We start from the raw sequence: 16,214 nt of genomic DNA, 5'->3' as shown, positions 1-16,214 counted from the left end.
ATACAATTATATAAGTAAATCTTAAAACAAAATATTTAAAATTCTTACAGATTTTAATAAGTTAACACACAAGAGAAGGGATATACTTTAAGCTTATTGAATAGAAACTTGACTTTTTCATAGGAGCTCTTTATTTCAAGCATTTCCTATTTTATCATTTTAAAAAAATTATTACAAGAACCATAAAATGTATATTAATATAATGATTTGAAAGACTAAAAAACGATTATTTTTTTATGGATTTTCGTCAAGATAGATTTTTGTCAAAAATACATACATAGTTTTTAAAAAGCTTGACCTTTTCTTACAAGAGCTCTTTACTTTAAAAACTATGTATTTTTGAAAAATACTCTTTCGACAAATATTCCACAAAAAAATAATCTCTTATAAGTCTTTCAAACCTTTATATTAATATTCATTTTATGGATTTTGTAATTATTTTTTTAATGAGATAAAATAAGATAAGTTGTTAATACAGTAATCCTTAACTTTTTCAAGTTCCTACATTTAAAATTCCAAAAATGCACAATATTAAAGTTCTTTTTGAAAACCTTTAGGGTATTCTAAAAAATATATATATTTATGAATGTATATAATACAAAATTAGTAAATTTTATATAGATTAAAAAAGATAAGAATTATTTTTCAATATCTTGAAGCAACCTCGTATTTTAAAATAATAAATGAAAGGATCTAAAAGCAAATCGAAAACAAAGCATTTTGAAAAAAAAGAGGAAAGCCCCATTATTCTACTAGCTTTTAAATATTCTATTCTATTTTCTGTTAAATATTCTATTCTATTTTAAGTTTAAACAGTTTTCTATTTTTAAATGACATTTTTTGTCAAAACAAAATGCAAACAAAACTGTAAGCGTTGCGCCTGCGCCTTTGCCATTGCCATTACCTTCGAAAAGCGGAGCACCCCGACCCGATACGACCCCCTGCCTGGCATGCCACCCATCAACATTTTCCGCCCACCCACGCAGCCTCCGCTGACGGATTGAGAGATTTTCCGAAACAGGGTTTCCTTTTTGTCATTTTTTTTTTTTTTTTGTGTTTTTTTGTCCAAGGCATGTTGTTTGTTGGACGCAGTGGCGCAAATCGGGGACGCCATGACATTATAATATGTCAATTTTTATGCCGCTTGGCAGGCGCGTGTTAGAAAATGTCAAAATCCAGCGGCGCAGCCAAGCTCTCAAGTCAGCCGCACACCACCACCACCACCAGCAACAACAACATCAACATGGCTAACAACAACAACAGCAAAAATGGCAGCAACAACTCTATTGTGCGCCCACGCGTTTTGTTCGCGTTTTAAAACGCGACCACTGTGTGTGCTCGTGTCAACCCCCAGCCCCCAAGGCCCCTTCACCCCTTGCGGCTTTTAACTGCCCCACCCCGCTGCTCACCGCCCCTCTCGGCATGTTTGCGTTTGAGAAGTTTTTCCATTTTTTTTTCTTTTTTTTTTTAATAGTTTTTTATTTGCCTGCATTGAACATTTTTATGCGACTTCAGCGGACGCTTTGGCAGGCCCACAGGGGCTACGAAAAAATTACAAAAAAAAAAAAAATTAAATTAAAGGAGTAAGCCAGGGGCGGGGGAGGGTGGTACTGGTAGTGGTTGTGGTAGGGGACTGGGTTACTGGCAGAGATCTAGTGCGGGTGCGGCAACAATTGATATTTCGGATCAAAATATCAAGCAGAGTTACATAAATAAATTTTTAGTAGAATATATGGCTTGTAGCATGAGTGGCATTCAAGCTTCTAGACTTAAGAAGTTAGGGGAACGACGAGGAATTAATTGGAAATACTATTTATAAGGATCTATATGGGGTTTTAATACTTAATATTTAGTAGTGAGAAGTCTAATTAAAATGTGTAGATTTTAAAAACAAGTCTACATTTATCTTTCCTAAGGACTGAGGGTAGCACTTTTACTTATATAAATCGAAAACCATTTCTGGATAGTTTTAAAGAATTTTTTCTAAACCTTTAAAAATAGCTAAAGAGATCCATTAAATATTAATTATTTTCTTAGCTCTGTTCTCTTATAATAAGATCTGGAAAATTCATATATTTTGAACTCCTATATATATTTCTTTGAGAATATTTTCTCGATCTTTCTCGAAAACTTTAACATTTAATCATGCCAATCTACCATTCAAAATTTCAAAAAAAAATTACCTCAAACCTTAAGCCATAAACTTAATTTTCTTTAAATATTTTCTCCAACTCTAATAGTTTATAATAACTACAGCCTATATTTAATATTTCATAACTAATATTTTTCTCTTAATGTATATCTTGAAGTAACCTCTTTAACCTTTAATCACTCCTGAACCTCCCAAACTTTCACCTTTTCATTCACAATTTTTTTCGTCTTGCAGCTTCTCAAGCCAACACTTTGCAGATTCCCAAAATCTTTTCTAATTTTCACTCCTGCGCCTCCTGTCTTGAAACCTTTCCTGCTGCGTTTTTTAGTGAATTTATTTTGGTTTTATTTGGCCGTTTATCACGCATCGCTGTCAAAATGTCACTTTAGCTTAACGTTGGCAGGCGATATCTCAAAAGGAGCGGTAGTCGCAGCATCCAAGACCACTCCTCACCTTTAAACGCATTTTTTTTCTCGGAGTCTTTTATTTTTATACACTAACAGGGAGTTTTATAATTTTGAGGGGGAGTATGTCTTAAGGAGAAGAAGATATTAGAAGGATTTTTAATGTTTATAGTACAGACCAGTACAGGGTTCGAATCATTTTAAAAGTCAGGAGAATTTTTTGCGATCTTGTAAGCATTAGTGTTTTCCTTTCCTTTGTTCAAGGAACCTTCACTCTTTAATCTTTCATATTATTTAAGTTTTTAATATACTTCCTCAGGATCTATAACTCAAGTAACTCTCTTAGTTTGAAAGCTATCGAGCTGAAACTTGAAACACAGCTTGATTTTAGTCCCAAAAAGTATTGTACAAAAATAAACTAAAATCGGGCAACTATAACTCATAGATATCCCATAAATAAGCCCAAAAAATGTCTCTAATCCAGAGGTCGGCACGGCCCTATCTCGGGGGCATAGGAAATTTCTCTGCCCGAGCTCTGCCACACACACACAGTATAAATGTGTGAAACGTCATTCTAAAAGCCTACTTTCTGCTATTCGTTACTAACACTAATGCGGTAAAATCATATCAATGTATTGGGGTGCCGACCTCTGCTCTAATCCCTTCTATTATAAGAAATACTTTCTTGAAACAGAGTATATACACTTCGTCTCTATTTTAAACCAATTTTCGTTGACTTTATTTTTTTAGCCGCTACGCATGCGTAATAACGCATAACAGCAACGGCAACAAAATCACGTTAATGACAGCCAACGACGACGTGCCATCTGGACCCTCTATCTCCACCTCACTCACTCCTTTAGCTCCTTCTCTTTCGTTTGATAAATTTTTTTAGTTTTTGTTGCAGTTTCTTCGCCTTCGAGATGCGCCTCAATTTTTAGCCTGCGGGGCTACACAACAAAAAATGATGAAAAAAAAAAATCTCGACCGCTGTTTTGTCACATCATTATCAAGTATCAAGTGAAAGAGTGGGAAAGATGCAGCATCGAAAGAGATGGCAGTATTCCAGGAGAAAGAGAAAGAGACTATGGCATTTTCGACATTATTGACATGACAGCGAGACTTTAGCAGGTGTGAAGGAATTCGCCTTGCCTGACACTAAATCATGCCATATTCCTCACTTCCCCCCTCCCTCCGTATCCGACACCACCCCACCCCACCCTATAAGCCTTACACTCATGTCGGCGACTGTCCGCAGTGTGCGGCGGAACTTTTGTCGGCGGCTTTGATTGCAACTCGTAGAGCTGGACTCGAATGCTCAGATGACGACGATGACGACGATGAGGATGATGATGATGTTGCCACCACCAGTGGCGTTAATAAAGTCATCTAGCGGTAAACACTGGTCAGCAAAAAAAAATGGACACAAAAACAACAGGTGCTTAAATAGCCTGGGAAAAGGTTACCCCTTTGTGTGTTTTTTTAGTTTATAATTAACAAGAAATGGGTTTTTAGCGAAGAAACGTGGTTTGGAAGGTTTTTAAGTTATTTGTATGGGATTTCGATTTTTGATTAAGGCTTATATGTAGTTTTTTGAGGTTAGGTAAGGTGTTTGAAATTATATGAACTTGGTCACATTCACTTCTTAGTGGGAAGTCCCTTGAAAATGTTATATGCTTATTGCTTGTATTTATAATTAACATCTATATTATCGTATTACATTTTATCTTCTCCATATCTTTTTTCCCTGAAAGGTGGTTTTTTCGTTTCTTAAATTTTGCAAATTGCATGATTAATGTGACCAAACATTAATATCTTAGTTTGAAGTCTCCTATAATTCCCAACAATTATTTCGTTGCTTTTTCTACAGATTATAATACTAGTTCTGGTCTAGCCCTAATCCTTTTTATCTGCTCTCGGTTTAGAAAGACTTCTGAGGGTCCCTTAATTATGTATAGCTTTTATCTATAATTCTTCATTATTCTCGTCTCTTTTAGTGCCTGGAATTTTTAAGTGTTGTCCTAAAGAAAGTTTTTTTTAATATCTAGGCTTCAATTTTTATAGAAGACTATCTGAAAAAATTAAGGTAAGCTTTTTCTTATAAATATCAACACTTCTAAGCTCTCACACATTAAATAGTTAGTCTATAAAATAGTTCTAAAAACCCTCCTTATTTTTATTAAAATCTTTAAGTTATTTTTATTACAATACCCCATTTCCTTACAACCCCGCACCCCAAGAACCTGCTGTCCAGTGTAATCAGCAATGTCAATTGAAACGTTTAACGAGAGCAAAGCCCATTGGAGACCCAAAGACCCAGCCATCAGTCCGGATCCGATCGGATCGGAAGGCCTGATGAAGTCCCAAAGCAGCGGACACGCATCCAAGGCAGCACAACAACAGCCACAAAAAAAAGGCAGAAAACGAGGCAAGAAAGCATGGCATGGCATGGACTACTTGCAACAAAAAAGAAAAAAAAAAAGTGCAGCGGCCAGGCGACCAGGCGGCAAGGCGGCAACAAAGTGTGCGCCTTGTGGTTGTTGCATGAATAATTCATAACAGCGACGGCAGTTAATAACCGGAGAGCACAAAAAAGTGAAAGCTCATAAGGCAATCAGTCAAAACGTCATCAATAGAATTAAGTAATCAACTCGGGGACCCAAAACAGCAGCAGCAGCAGCACAGCAGCCGCAGCCGCAGCAACAGCCGTCACCGAAGGAGCAACCGAAACTGACCACACACAACAATGGCAACCAAAAAAAAAACAAACATATATATAGGTATCTCTCTAAAAAAAGGGAAGGCTAAAAAACAACTGATTGCGGTCCAAAAAGGAGTCGAGAAGTCGAGAACAAAAAGAGGCGCGAGTGGCAGGACCACCGGCAAAAAAAAGCACAAAAAAGCAAACAAGAAAGAAAAGCATGCTTTGGAAGCAAGCGAAGACTAAATACTCTCTAGGAGTTAGAAAGAGGTTTTTATTGGTGAGCTTTAAGGGATATAGTTGGATGATCTTGGAAGGAAGTGTTAGAACAGAGTAATACTTTTAAAAATAGATTCGAAAGCTAGTTTTAAGCCTCTATTATCAGAAACATCAGATTTCTAACAATTGGAATCTTTAAGCATATGGCAGCTGTAAGATATAGACTTTTGATTCCCTTTGTTCAAACTTATATGAAGCCTACAGAGCTACTAAGACTGATTATAAAATTTGAAGCCAATAGCTCTTAAACTAAGAGACCAGCTTGACTTTAAAATAAATTGTCGGACAGACGGACATGACTTTATAGACTTCCTATATAGAGGAAGTAAGCCTTATCAAAGTACTTAGATCTAGAAAAGAGCTTATTTTAATAGAAAACTATAAAACCCTTTAGAAGTGTATAAAAAAAGACAACAAGACACAAAAGACAGAAATGCAAAAAAGAGTAGCCAGCAGCATTGAACACAAAAATTCAGACATCAGTTGGAACAGCAGTTTTTTTTTTTTTGCTCATGGCCCCTTTTCCTTTATCTGCCTGGGTTTTATCCATTTTTTTTTTTTGGGCAGGTCTCTTGGACCTGCAGTTATTGTGGTTTGACCAGTTGCAGGGCATCAGGCATCAGCACCACAGGGCCCGACCACTGAACCACTCAGCCAGCAAAAAAAAACCACAGAAGAGGCAAAGAAAGATATTGAACTTGTCAGGAACTCAATGTAAAATTATCAATTTGATTATCAATAATAATTTGTCTTTTTTTTAAACAGTTTTTAATAAAGCTAAGCAAAGGGTTGTTGAAAGAAATCTTTACATTTATTTAGGAATACTTAATATTTTGTATTTATATTTTGTTTCTTAAAGTTCTTACTTTGAAAAATCACAAAATACTTTTAAAAATAGGCTTGGTTAGTTGATTGTTTTATTTCTGTACTGAACTTTGATTGCAATATGTGCTTTGGTCACTCTAAGACTGACAAGAGCTTGAATAACTGTTATAGTAATTCTAAAATTTTTGAAAAATAATCGATAAGTTGTGATGGAAGTATCTTGGTGGGAAATTTATTTAATATATTTTTTAGTCACTATAGAACTACTAACTATCAAATATTAATAGTTATTAGTTATTCCATAAAGATATCCACTTGAAATTGATTTCAATATGTGCTTTGGTCACTCTAGAAGTGATAATAAATAATAAGCTTTAATAGATAGAATCCAAAGAAAGGGTTAAATATATGCAAGCTAAGGTCCCCTCGAATTCGTAAATAGAAAAATAGGTTGGTAGTCTTTAGGTAAAGGAGTTTCAGTTGGAAATGATTTCGACATGTGCTTTGGTCACTCTGAGACTGATAAACTAAGCAGTAACTGATAACCTTATTACCTTTAAGAATATTGTATTTACTCCCTAATGAAATCAGTTAATTAAAATAATTAAATTACTATTTAAAAAAACAATAAAAAAACACCGAGGAATATGCTCTTGAAATTTCAATAGTCGTATAAATGAAACACTATTTTTTGGGGGCACGTTCCAGCTGTCCTTCGTTTATGCTTGCTTATGCTAATTATTTGCCACAACTAATTATGTGAACAGGGACGAGCTGAGAGACCCTCGTTTATGGGGTTAAGGTGGGTTAAGGACCTAAGGGGTTCGAAATCGAGCAATTTTTCATGGCAATTTCTGCGTAATTCGCTCGAGTCACCGAGTAATCGCATGTCTGGCGACAAATGCCGGAATCTATAAAATAAATAATAAAATAATGTGGCCACTTGGCGATGAAAAGGGTTGGGTTCAGGGCGAGAGGGAGTGTCCTTTCGCATGCACTCTTTGCACTGGCTACCAGCTACTGGTAACTATATAATTATCGTAATTATTTTAATTGCAACCCAAAGGAGAGGAAAACGGAAAAAGGAACGCAAGCCTTAATGGTGGGGGGAAAAAATAAAACTAAAATATGTAAACAAGGATCGAAAGCGACGGCTCTAGATGCCAAGATAATGCATAATGAATTTTAATTGAAATGAAGCCTCCAGAAGGTTAAAAAACAAAAAAAAAAGAATGGGGGGGGGGGGGGGGACTCTTCTTCTGAAATAGAAACATCTTGCAAGGAAAATTATTTCTATTCTGGCATTTCTACATTTGCTCCACTTTGATTTGCTTATCAAGATCAAAGAGATCCGATTCTTTGCTTCGCAGCCAGAAAATTCTCTTCCAAGACTCGAAGAAACACCCGCACAAATCTGCCAGAACCACAATAGATTTTGACGTCTTGGAAGAGCCAGCAATTTGCTTTGGCCTCCAAGTTCAACTAACATTAAAAAAAAATCAAAAAAGAATCCAAAAAGGAGGAGAAGAAAAATGGGAAGCTGCGGAAGAATGCCAAAGTCTATGCCGGGAAGAATTCACAATTCAGAAGAAAGAGTCAGAGTCAGGGTACGGAGTCAGAAAAGAAGACAATTCGAGTTGCGTGCTCTGCGTGAGCGTCGTGCGTTTGACTGACTGACTGACTGAATGACGGACAAACTGACAAACTGACGAACGCCAAAACTGAACCGGGTCTAATCCAAAAGGCCCCAAGACTATAAGGACAGAAGAAAGAAGTCTTCTCCTCACCAGAAGACAGAAGAAGACTGAAGACTGTAAACGGCAAACTGAAGACTGCAACCGAGACTGACTTGGCCCATCATCCATCCGTTGATTTCAGACTTTTGAGCTGCAGTTGCGGGAGTTGCAACGGCAAAAGAAAAAACCAAATTATACACATGAAGACACTGAGAAAAATGGGGAAGAAGTTTGAGAAAAAATAAAAAAGAAGTTGTGGAAGAAACTATATAGTATTGAAGAGGATACAACTCTTGAAACACAAAGGTGGCAATTGAAATATATGATACTTGAAGTAAGTTTTAATTTTTATAAAAAGGGGTACATTATTTTCCAAAATTTAAAAAGAAAAATCATTTAAATTTAATTTAAATAGAGCTTCTTCCTAAAACTATATTTTATTTCTCAGGTATTAAAATCTTAAAAAAAAGGTCAAGTATAAGGTTTAAGATTTTATTTCTGTAAGTTTTGAGTGCTTAGGATTAATATAAATTAACCTCTTTTAACAAAATAGTATTTTATTATTCAAAATATAATATTTATGTAACCTACAAGTACTGCCTATCATTATCCTTAATTTCATACCAATATTTCCAATATTTTCCAATACCCACCAATATTTCACATACTATGTATAACTCTTTTTTGAATAAATATAATCCTTTTTTTCCCTATATCTCTAAATATCCCAAATTTTTTTCTGAGTACACTTGAGTCCTCAGTGGAGTCTAAAACGTACTCCTCCCGCACTGTTGCCCCTCGGGCCGCACCAACACAATTGAAATTCCTTTGGCGCAGAAATTGCATTTCACGCTGGAAATGCGTGCTCTGCGTGCAGCAAAACTAAAACCTAAAAAAAAAAATACAAAAAAAAACTAAAATGCAACGGCAATAGGCAGCAGCAGCAACTGCAACATTTGCTGCAACTACAACTAGCAGCAACAGCAACAACACTATTAAGAGCAAGAAATAGTCAAGACAACCGAAGGAGTGCTCTATAAAATATAGTTTAGGAAGTAAAGGTTTGAAATGGAAGAGTTGGGAGTACCGGGTAGTTATATCTTTGAATGAGATGATGTAGAATTAGGTTTATGAATTCTATACTCATGTACCAGGTATCAGTATCTTTAAGAATGGAATTCTAAAGTAAGGATTATTAAGTATAGGGACGTAGGCTTTTTATTTCTGAAAGTAGATGTTTTATTAAAGTAGCAGGTAATACAGGTACCGGGTATCAATGTTGTAGCAAAATATGGTATAGATTATAGGTATCAGGTACCGTTTATATGTATATCTTCTTATTAGGAAGAGTATACCATATTTTAGTCATATTTCTTTAAAGCCCTGGCCAAGAAGCTTTGAGGCCAAAAGTGTAGGTGCTGCAGTGGTGGGATGTAGCTGATTTCATTCCGTCATGCCGGAAAATGCCAAAAGCCCAACACTTTGCGGCCAAGAAAAAAAGAAAAAACTATATATATACGAAGATCTTGGTAGAGGAACATTCTGATTTGAGTGAACTCTTGTCACGTTCCGAGTTCAGATCGGTTAGATATTATTATTATTAGGCTTAAGTTTTTTTCTTAGCCAAATTGAAGTTAGTTCCTTATTCTACTAGTTTTTGTTTTTAACATTGTCATCATTTTTTTGTTGTTATTTTTTGGTTTGTTGACTTTACCCCCGACTGCTACTTTGTTGTTGTTTACTTTTTGGCAGCCGGGAAAGAAGCCAAGCAACACTTTGGGATCTGTTTGTTGACATACGCAACTTTTTCGCAGCCCACACAGGCAAGGAGCCTCTGGCTCTGAAGAAGAAAGCTGAAGAAACATTCAGAAGAGAGATCCTCAAAATGAGGCAGCAATTTTTTAATGAAACTCTTGTCATTTTTGCACTTTTCTTCATATTTTTCAACCTTTTTTTTTTTTTAAGGTTTAATTAGTAAACATTAAAAAAAAACTAGCTGGGGAAACAAGTTTTTAAGGTTTACACCTTTGGATAGTTTTTTTGATAAAACTTTCCTATAATTTTCCTTGAAAAAAGTCTCTAAAGAGTAGACTATTCCCTAATCCAATTATCATTTTTTTAATACAAATAAAAATTAAGCCCCAAAAGCTAATAAACTTTAATCATGCAATGGATAATCGTCGAAAAAAATGGACTCTCCACCGTCCATCAAATTATTTCCAATTGATTTTTACTTAATTTTTTTTACCTTACCTGCCTTAAACCAATTAGCCCTGTTTTTTTTTGTAAATTAAATATTTAATCTTTTTTCCAACCATTTTTTTTGGTAAAAAATGACGTCAAGTTTTGTTATTCCCTTGGACGCCAATCCTTGTGTCAAAACGTTCTCAAGGGTAAATGAAAAATCCATTAATAAATAAAAAAAAAGTGCGCCGCCAACACTCACCTGCAACGAGAGAAAGAGAAAGCATATCAGTAAAGTGAGTCAAGGAGGGGGGCTCTCATGGGAGAGAAGGGGGTAGTGTATGAAATAATAAAAAAGAATTTCATTAAAAGCAATGGCATGGTGGAAAAAAAAAACAAATAAAATTATAAAATCGGCAGAGGGGGGGGATACGACGAAAAAAAACCGTGAGTAAACTGGCCGGCAAAATGGCGGCGATGGACACTCGAACACATACTTACACACATTTAAACACACACACTTAAACACCAACACGCACACTCTCATACATGGACACTCTAATAAGCTGCCCAGTGCTGCGTGTGTCAACTTTTGCACTTTTTTGCGCAAATGCAAATTGTGTACAAACACGGGGGGAAAAAAAGATGAAAGAAAATATATATATTTTCACACGAGACATGAGGACACCCCCTACAGACCCACCGACCCCTAGCTCTACCCTTCTCCTGCTTGCACACACTTAACGCTCCAGCGATTCGTTGGCCCAAAAGGGAAAAAATACATACAAAAAATTGCATTTATACACCTAGATCCATATACATATGTATGTATGTATATATATAACTACAACTTCATTCGAATGGCCGACCTGGCCATCCCCCTCTCACTCTCTGTATGGATGTCTCTTTTGCTCTAGTTTGGTTGCCCGAAAGGTATAATGAATGTCTATGGAATAGTCCAAATATTTGTTGTTATTCACAAAACAGAGAAACAACAAAAAAAAATATATAAAAAAAAACAAAACAATAAAAAATGCAACACTAACAAGTGTAGTGCCAACAACAACAATACCAGAAACAATAAAAATAAAAAAAAAAAGAAATAAAACTATTGAAACACACTGAACACGCAAAGCCCAAAGACAAGGCTACAGAAATGTACACGTCTAGGAAATGTATGAGCTTTGGTTGGGAATGCATGCATATGTATATATTTATAAAATATGCTTTAAAATATGGTATTTTAGGACCAAAGATAATCTTAGGGAACTTTGGTTTTAAAAGCTGTATAAGACTTTAGTTCGAATTTAAGGAAAAATACATGATTCATAGACTTTTTGAGAGAAACATTCTTTGAAATGGTATTAATTACATAACTAACCTTACTTTAATGGTATTTATGGTAATTGGATATGTTTTAAATTGAAACTATAGGTTACATATAATAGGAATGAATTGAAACCCTAAAAACTCATATTACTTTTACGATTTTTTTCAATTATTATGCATTTATGGGAGAAGAAAGTTTTAGAACACCACTATAAGTAGTTTTTAGACGGAATACCGAAGAGCAGACTTAGCACTTTTATAAACCTTATTTTTCAACACAAATCCTTATAATAAACATACATTTTTATAAGTTGAAAAATTTTGTAGATAATTATTCTCCAAATACAAAGGGAGTTAAGCTCTTAAAACTTTTGAAACTGCATTACAAAGACAACTTTCCCACTTTTTTTGGTATTATTGGAATAAGTCCTTTGAATTTAATTTTAAAATATACAGCGTTGAATAGAACTTAACTTTTAACAGGTTACCTTAACTAAGTTTATTATAATTATTTTTTTTTGAATTTTCTATTAAAATCTTCATTAAGATTATACTCTTGAAGGACTATAAAGTCATACAAGCTTTTATTAACTCACTTGAAACTAATTTCAAGGTTTTTTAACATTTAACGATCTATAAGTAATACTAACCTCACTTATTTGGTATTTACTTAAGGTATTCGTTTTATTAATACTTTTAGAAAGTTTATAAGTAGCTATATTATAATCATAAGCCTATGTTTTCTTTTAAAACTTCTGTATTTAGACTTCTTGACTATTATGCCCTAGAACTATTACTTGGGTATTGTACGCCAAGCCCTATTATAAGCCCTAGCCCTACTTCTTGGGTATTATACATTAAAATTCCCAAACCGTACTCTCTAAAACGTATCACTCTTAAACCTGCATAATTATATTTATTTAAATAGTTTTTATTTAATATATTTTCCTTAATTTTTCTAACCGTGTAGCTCAATAGTAGAAGGCGTGGTGTGTGTTACTACTCCTCTTCCGCATTGTTGTTAGCTTTTTTTGTTTTTTTTTTTTTTTTTGGATAGGCACAAGGGTAGCTTGATTCCTGCTAAGGACATTCTCACACACACACACTTGCTTAGAAACTAGAGAAGCACACACACTATTCTTCCGGTTGGTATTCTTCTATTTTTGCCTTTTTTTCTTGTTGTTTTTGTTGTTGTAGTTGCTGAACGCATTTAATGGTCGAACAAATGCTTGAGTCTTGTCGAGGGTGAGAATCCATCCATCCGCATTCAGGGGTAGGGAATTCTAAGGGTTGCTTACCCTCTCCAGTGCGTGTGAGTGTGTGTGTGTGAGCGGGAGGGTAATAGTGCCCCTATCATAGGCCAGAAAGAGAGGAAGTGACATTCTGTTGGGTTTAACCCATTGGCGGCCATTTTTAGTCATAGTTTTTTAAGGCAACCACGAAAGCTTTAACTTTAAATGGGTGAAGAGGGTTAGGAATTCTGGGAAATATTATTAAAAGCTTCAAATATTAAGACAAGACTTCTAAAAAATACTAAACGGCGGTTTTTCCCCGAAGCGTTAGTACCTATCTTGCAAAAAATACCACAGTACCCAAGCTAACCTCACTTTCCACTCCCGAAAGTGTCTTAAAACCCCATTTTATTTATTTTTCCATCTTTCCCAGAACTGCTTAGTACTTGAAGCACATATATCCGTTCTGTAATCAAACAAAATAGATCAATTGAGACCCATTGTATCACATGGAGTGCTACCCCTTACCAAAAAAAGCATTTAAATAAGCCTCCAAAATCGATAAATGCATTTCCATTCAAAAGTTTCTCCGTTATTGTCCATATCAATTACCCTTGTTATTAATTTATTATTTGTAAATAATAGCCAGAATCAATACGTATTTGTTCTTTTTTCGAACAAATAGTAGGCCTTGAATTTTACTTTTCGGGTATGGGCCGACATTTGTTTCCCAGTTGAATCATTTTATTCAGAGTGCCGGTCTGGAATAGACATATATTCGACGCGTATTTTTGTATTTCGTCTTTTTTTTTTGTTCGTTCGGTTTTACGTTTTATGAAAAAAAAATATAGTTCAAATTAAATTCCAATGTCTTAGTCAAAACCAGTACACATTAGTGGTGTATAGTCGCTTGAGAAATCCAAAAAAGAACACAATAGTCGCGAACAAAATTGAAAGTGCGCTCCGATCGTGTCCGATTACTCTAAAGAGTAATATATAATTAACTCACTAGACGATATTCCCGGGCATATCCATCAATGGCCAAGGACCAGTACGGAAATCCCATCGCCGAGGGCTATGGACCTGTCCACGGATCTGCCACTGGATCGAGTTCTGTTTCGGGATCCGGATCGGGCCCAGTACAGAGCTCTGCCATCAACTCTGGACCATCTGGAGGAGGTGTTCCAACAGGATGCGGGGTGCCAGGTTCGGCGCCACTCTTGAACTCTGATTTGACCGACGAACAGAGGCGGGAGCAGCGGGCCAGACTCATCAAGGCCCTCAGCCGCTTCAAGCCGCGGGATGCCAATCCCCTGCAGTTCTATAACTGTGTCCGCGAACTGTGCATCATGCACAACTGCTCCATAGACGAGGGCCTGGAGCGAGCGGCCCTCACCTGGCCGGGCTTGAGCATGGCCCAGAGGGAGCTCTATGATTCGGTGAGTAGTCGGTCGAGGCTTTCATATTCAAGGCAATATGGCAACTCTGGATATGGCCTTGTCCGAAAAGTATAGTCCTCTAATCTCTAGTCCTTCCTTAGCAACGTCATGCCGAACTGCCCATACCCGTGCCGAAGCACTTGGTCTACCGCGCCTTCCAGAAGGAGCGGAACGGTCTGTGGTCCCTGGGCCGCGCCCCGGCCAACAACCACCGCTCCACACGCTACACCGTCGAGTCCTACAAGCCGCCTCCGAAGCAGTCCCGCCTCCGCACCCAACTGGCCGACAAGCGGCCAAAGTACGACAACCTGCTGGAGTTGCCGCCGAAAGTGGCGGCAGCCCGGGTGCCTCCGCCCCACAATCCGAAGGTGTCGCGGGTGTCGCCGTCCTCGGGCCGCCGGATCCGGAGCCCCACGCCACCCACCACCCTACGGCGGGTGACGTCGATCCGCGAAATCCTCTCCATGGACAGCATCGAGGGCAAGAAGGCACGGCGCCGCCAGGCGAAGAGTCGCCTGCGAAAGGCCAAGAACCTTCGCGAGATCTTGGAGGCGGAGAAGCCTGTGCCGGAAAAGGTCACGGCGCCAGATGTCAAGCCCATGAAGACCTCGAAGAAGAGGGGTAGCCGCGGGCAAAAGAAGGCCGTGCGCCTGGAGGAGGAGAAGGCGGCAGCGGCTGCCAACTGGGAGCTGGCCATCGGATGTGTCCGCCGGCGTCTCATGATGCACCAGCCAAACAAAGTATAATAACTTGTGTGTGAAAGGCCCGTAAAGCCCAGTCGCTATATGACTGTGTGGCCTTAATAATGACTCAAAATGTGGTGGCAGCATCGCCCTATCAAAACTACTCTCCCTACACATACATGTGTCAAACCAATCTTGTCCCACTTCCATTACTTAATTTTTTTAATCCGAAAGATTGTAGGCATCGTGACCAGATGCACCGATAATCAGATAACCCATTTTGGCCAATTTCAAATCGTGATTCGAGATCGGTATGCTTCGAATATTTTTGTAACAAATTTTTATGAAGGCGTCGTCAAATTCCTTGGATTGAAAATGTATTAAAATATAGACAACCGATGGTGTTTTTGAAGACTATTTTAAAGGGTTTAAGACCAAGTTATGAGGAATTTTATAAAATAAAATGGACTTGGGCTTGGGATCTAGGCCCATTTTTTAGGAAAGGAGTTTAAAATAGAGAATCCATTTTATATGATAGAGTAACCATCTATGAATCTATTGTTAAAGGTTCCCCTAAGAGATCATGACTTTCCCTTTTCATTATATGACAAGATATCAATTAAAAGAGAAAGAAATATCCAGTTGAAATGAATCCAAAAATCTTTAAAAAATCATTCATTCACAAAGATTTAAAAATTATTTAGGTACAAATTGGGTTAGTCCTACATTGTATACCCTTTTAGTTTATATGACATCCTTTCTGTGGAATTATCACTTTTATGTTCTTTCATAAAAGAAATCTATAAAAACACGACTAAAAGTTTAACTGGAAGATCTTAAGGCCAATGAATATTGGCTATATTGGATATTAAACAATTGACAATTTTTGAAGCTTTTTTTTATTAAAAATTTGCAAATGTATGGATTCTGTGTGAATTTTCTAGATTGCTATAAGTATAAATGGTTTATTGTAAATTTTCCTGTAATATTTTGAAGAAAATCGATAAAAAATCGATTACCTGATCCAATCGTAATCCCTTTAAGAAATGAATAGAAATGAGCATAGATATAAACCTAATATTGAAGAATCGTATATTAAAATCCTTATTTATGTAATCAGTAAGTTCAGAGAAAATTTAGCAAAAAAAAAAACTACAGTTTTGTTTAAAATACTAATGCAGATCGATGCAATATCCATCTAATGATTATTTAGACCATTCCTTTTGCAGATTTGGCTAGAAATAGATCTA

The 16,214-nt window shown here is 36.6% G+C and overlaps 2 protein-coding genes across 4 annotated transcripts in view; one reads left to right on the top strand and one right to left on the bottom strand.

Annotated features, from left to right (window-relative positions):
• Window positions 1-16,214, bottom strand: part of mamo (maternal gene required for meiosis) — a 148,276-nt gene that overhangs the window by 118,246 nt on the left and 13,816 nt on the right. The gene's annotated exons all lie outside the window — the stretch shown is intronic.
• On the top strand, window positions 13,583-15,381 carry LOC108132465 (uncharacterized). Its single transcript, XM_017251899.3, has 2 exons — window positions 13,583-14,281; window positions 14,383-15,381. Exons 1-2 carry the CDS (start codon window positions 13,880-13,882, stop codon window positions 15,025-15,027), a joined length of 1,047 nt encoding a protein of 348 aa, XP_017107388.2. The 5' UTR covers window positions 13,583-13,879; the 3' UTR covers window positions 15,028-15,381.

Source organism: Drosophila bipectinata, chromosome XR (genome assembly GCF_030179905.1).
Source record: "Drosophila bipectinata strain 14024-0381.07 chromosome XR, DbipHiC1v2, whole genome shotgun sequence".
Classification (NCBI taxonomy): domain Eukaryota; kingdom Metazoa; phylum Arthropoda; class Insecta; order Diptera; family Drosophilidae; genus Drosophila; species Drosophila bipectinata.
This window is presented reverse-complemented; position numbering and strand designations above follow the sequence as displayed.

Bases quoted from the DNA above. Each gene is read 5' to 3' on its own strand.
- LOC108132465 (XM_017251899.3), top strand. From the start codon at position 13,880: ATGGCCAAGGACCAGTACGGAAATCCCATCGCCGAGGGCTATGGACCT. The intron at 14,282-14,382 runs GTGAGTAGTCGG...GTCCTTCCTTAG, and splicing joins AGAGGGAGCTCTATGATTCG to CAACGTCATGCCGAACTGCC.